A 3,663-nucleotide genomic window follows, 5' to 3' on the forward strand; every position below is an offset into this window, starting at 1 on the left:
GGGTTTATCATAAATTGATTTAAATAATATATGTTTAGTCAGGATATTTAAATTATGGGGTTTTAAGAATAAGAAAAACACTTTTTGATCACATAAACGTTGTAATAAGAGATGGCAAAACAGACACAACGATATATCTAATATCGTTCACATCAAAATAGAAGACAGTTATTACGTCATGCTTAAATTACAATAAATATGACACCTTAGCTATGATTAGCTTCGGAGGGAAGTACCTAGTACTACTACAGTTACATAGACCGTGAATATATTATGTATCTCCACTTAAGATCACAGCATAAAGGTCAAACTTATCCTAATTACATTAAAAACATTTAGGTTCTACTTTTCTTACAAATATTTATTGCCCTGTACTTAGTACAAGGACAATTAAATTCACACCGAAAGAGTAAAAGTAGTAAAGAAAACTAATATTAAATATTACCGCATACTAAAAGTGCGCGGTGCTAGAGATATACCTATCCTATACATTAACAGGACAATTAGCCATATACACATATATTTTTTTGTTTTTATAGGACATTTAATTTCCTACTTTTGTTTTCACTACAATAAAATATACAAATATAAGTCTTTAGAGTTTTCAAATGGAAGATTGACCGAAAAATATAGATCTTTGAACCTGCGCTCGTTACAAATTATCAGTTCAATTACTTGCCGCTATTTTTTGAAACTATGACAGCGAGTTTAGAAAATTATCGTAATAATTTTGTTTTAAATCAAAATTAGTATACATTAGCAATCACAATTTTGTTTGACAATCTAGAAATAGGTAACTCGCTTTTGATCTTAGTAACATAATTTTAAGATAGAATTAGTCGCATTGCAACTGATAAATTTGCGAAGATAGTAGTCATGTTGACTTATCCAATATGACAAAATATTCCATAAGAACTTTCCTATTAAGTTACACAACATAATAATACTGACAATAGGCCTTATCTCAATCTAAACGAAACCTTTTGAGATTGCAACGGAGAGCATGAAAGGCAGAATAGTATAGGAGGTCATTGAGTCACTACTGTTAGGACGCGTTGTGGGTTTAATACTAGCTTAAATGATTGCTACTCTGCCATTCATGCAAAAGTCCTATTTATCACAGAATACAAAAATAAATAATTTACTCTAGCTTGAACATATAATCAGGTTCCGCACCGCACAATCTATAAGCTGCTTCAGGTAACAATTTGGCCGTCCGATACGTTGAATTACCAGCGGTCTCTCCTGCCGCGGCCACCGAAGCCGCCGCCGCCGCCACGCCCGCCGCGTCCGCGGCCCGTTCCTTCACCCCTCTCTTTGTCTCGTCGTAACTTCATGGCTTCAAATCTTGTAGCCATTTGCTCTAATTCTTCAGGGACTTCCTGATTAGCCTCCGAGAGAATTTTGATCAGCTCTCTAGCATTGCCCCAGTCATTCCTCGAGATAAATGTCAAAGAGATTCCTGTTTTCCCTGCGCGCCCTGTCCTACCGACTCGGTGGACATACTCTTCGATATGACGCGGGAAATCCAAATTGATGACGTGAGTTAGGTCTTTAATGTCAATACCTCGAGACGCAACATCAGTGGCTACCAAAATATTGACGGTGCCGTCAACCATCTCGCTTAAAGCGGCTTCACGATCTATTTGATCGCGGTCGCCATGCAATGACTGGCATTCTATGCCTTTAAGACATAACTCTGTAGTAATATGTGTAGCAGTTGCTTTTTTACCACAAAATATGATGACTTTGTCAGTTGGTTCCATGTTTTGCAGAAACTCAAACAAGGTCTCTTCTTTTTCAGATTCTTCAACAAACATTATTTTCTGTGTGACAGTATGTACTGCGGCAAGATCTAGAGAGCCAACATTCACTTGAATGGGATCCTTCATGTAAGATTCGGCCAGACGACGTACACCAGGTGGCCAGGTGGCCGATGTCATTACAGTTTGACGATCAGGCCTCACATCAAATAATGATTTTCGTATTTGAGGCTCAAAACCCATATCTAACATTCTGTCAGCTTCATCCAAGACAATGTATGAGAAGTTAATGATATTCAAGTGTCGAGCCATCACCAGATCGTTGAGCCTGCCTGGAGTAGCAATAACAATGTCAACACCTTTTGCCACAACCTTAATTTGCTCCTTGCGGTCACCTCCTCCATACAGACATACTGATTTTATACCTTTGTATTGGTACTTGGACACTTCTTTGTCAATTTGCAATGCAAGTTCTCTTGTCGGAGCCATGATGAGCACAGTTGGGCCCTCCCTTTCTTCCTTTGGTATGGTTTGTCCATCAATATGAATGAGTGCTGGTAACAAGAATGCTAAGGTTTTACCCGTACCAGTTTGGGCTATGCCAATTAAGTCATCGCCTCTGAGCAAAATAGGCCAGGCCTGGCTTTGTATTGGCGATGGTTGTTTAAAGTCTTGCTTATAGATTTCCTCCAAAATCTCTGGGTAATCCTGGAAAGCTTGCTCAAATGTTAAAACTGGATTTGGTATGGGTCTTAGTCCAGGTTTTTCATCAAATGTTCTCTTAACTTGAATATCAAAGTTCTCCTGCCTCCAACGAGTTACTTCAGCAGGTGTCATAGCAGCTATTTCAGGATCCTCTCTGTAAAAATCTTTAACAATTGGCTGCAGTTTCTCATATCTGCTTTGCTGATGTTCAGTATGATATGCATTAAGTTTCTCCCAATCAATGACCTGGGCACCATCCTCAGAAGTTTTAAAGAAGTCTGAGGATTGTCCGCTGCTGTCGCTCGCATTGTGAGTCTCCTCCCGCCTCTCAGACTGAGGCTTATAGTCTTCAATTAGACCATTGATCAGGTCTTCAGCTTTGGAAATAGCGGTATCAGAACCCATCAGGGTTATGTCGGCCTCGTTGCCACTAGAATCGCCAATTTTAATTTTTGCTTCAGACTCATACTGAATGTCTTTGATTTTACAACCACCTTTGCCTATAATGCGGCCTACTTTATGCGATGGTACATAAATAACTTTCTTGTTGCCGGAGTCTCGCTGCTGATAATCGCGTCGACCACCGCCGCCGTCACGGTCGTTGTTGCGGCGGTAATCACCGCCACTATTGTTGCCACGTTCTCTCCAGTTAGTATCATTGTAAGAGCTCGATCCTCTTCCTCTGAATGTCCTACCGCGGTATTGACGAGTTTGAGGGGCGGGAGCTGTTGCCGCGGGTACTACGTTGGCTGGCTCAGGAGTCCAATCTTCTTCCCATTCTGCCATTTTTACTTATACAACCTTTTATTTGTTGTATATGCCAAGAAATAATGTCTTTCTCAATGAGCCAAAATATTATTTATGAAGCTTTTTCAAAACAACGACCGCGTTGTTCCTCAATCGCGGATCGACAATGTGATGGATTGTCAAAAATATACAAATGTGTATTTGCAACAATTTCACATGCTTTCATCGGTAACTATTAATATATTTTAATTATTTCCAAGATTTGAGTTTATGGTTCAACTATGCGCTGACTTCAGAGTCAATAAAAATAAACCGAAACATATTATTTATTGATTTATTATCACTGTGAACCAACTCTATCTGTTATTTTTTTGATTGGATATTGAGTGAAAAGGAACGTTTACAGAATATAGACAGATTATAAAATTAGTAATAGCGTAAAATAAAA

General features: G+C 38.8%; 1 protein-coding gene across 1 annotated transcript; it reads right to left on the minus strand.

Annotated features, from left to right (window-relative positions):
• Positions 1–81: 81 nt before the first annotated feature.
• LOC113499171 (probable ATP-dependent RNA helicase DDX43) lies at positions 82–3,443 on the minus strand. Its single transcript, XM_026879531.1, has one exon. It carries the CDS (start codon positions 3,252–3,254, stop codon positions 1,230–1,232), a length of 2,025 nt encoding a protein of 674 aa, XP_026735332.1. The 5' UTR covers positions 3,255–3,443; the 3' UTR covers positions 82–1,229.
• Positions 3,444–3,663: the final 220 nt, after the last annotated feature.

The sequence above is a fragment of the Trichoplusia ni genome, chromosome 12, assembly GCF_003590095.1.
Source record: "Trichoplusia ni isolate ovarian cell line Hi5 chromosome 12, tn1, whole genome shotgun sequence".
In the NCBI taxonomy this organism is placed as follows: Eukaryota; Metazoa; Arthropoda; class Insecta; order Lepidoptera; family Noctuidae; genus Trichoplusia; species Trichoplusia ni.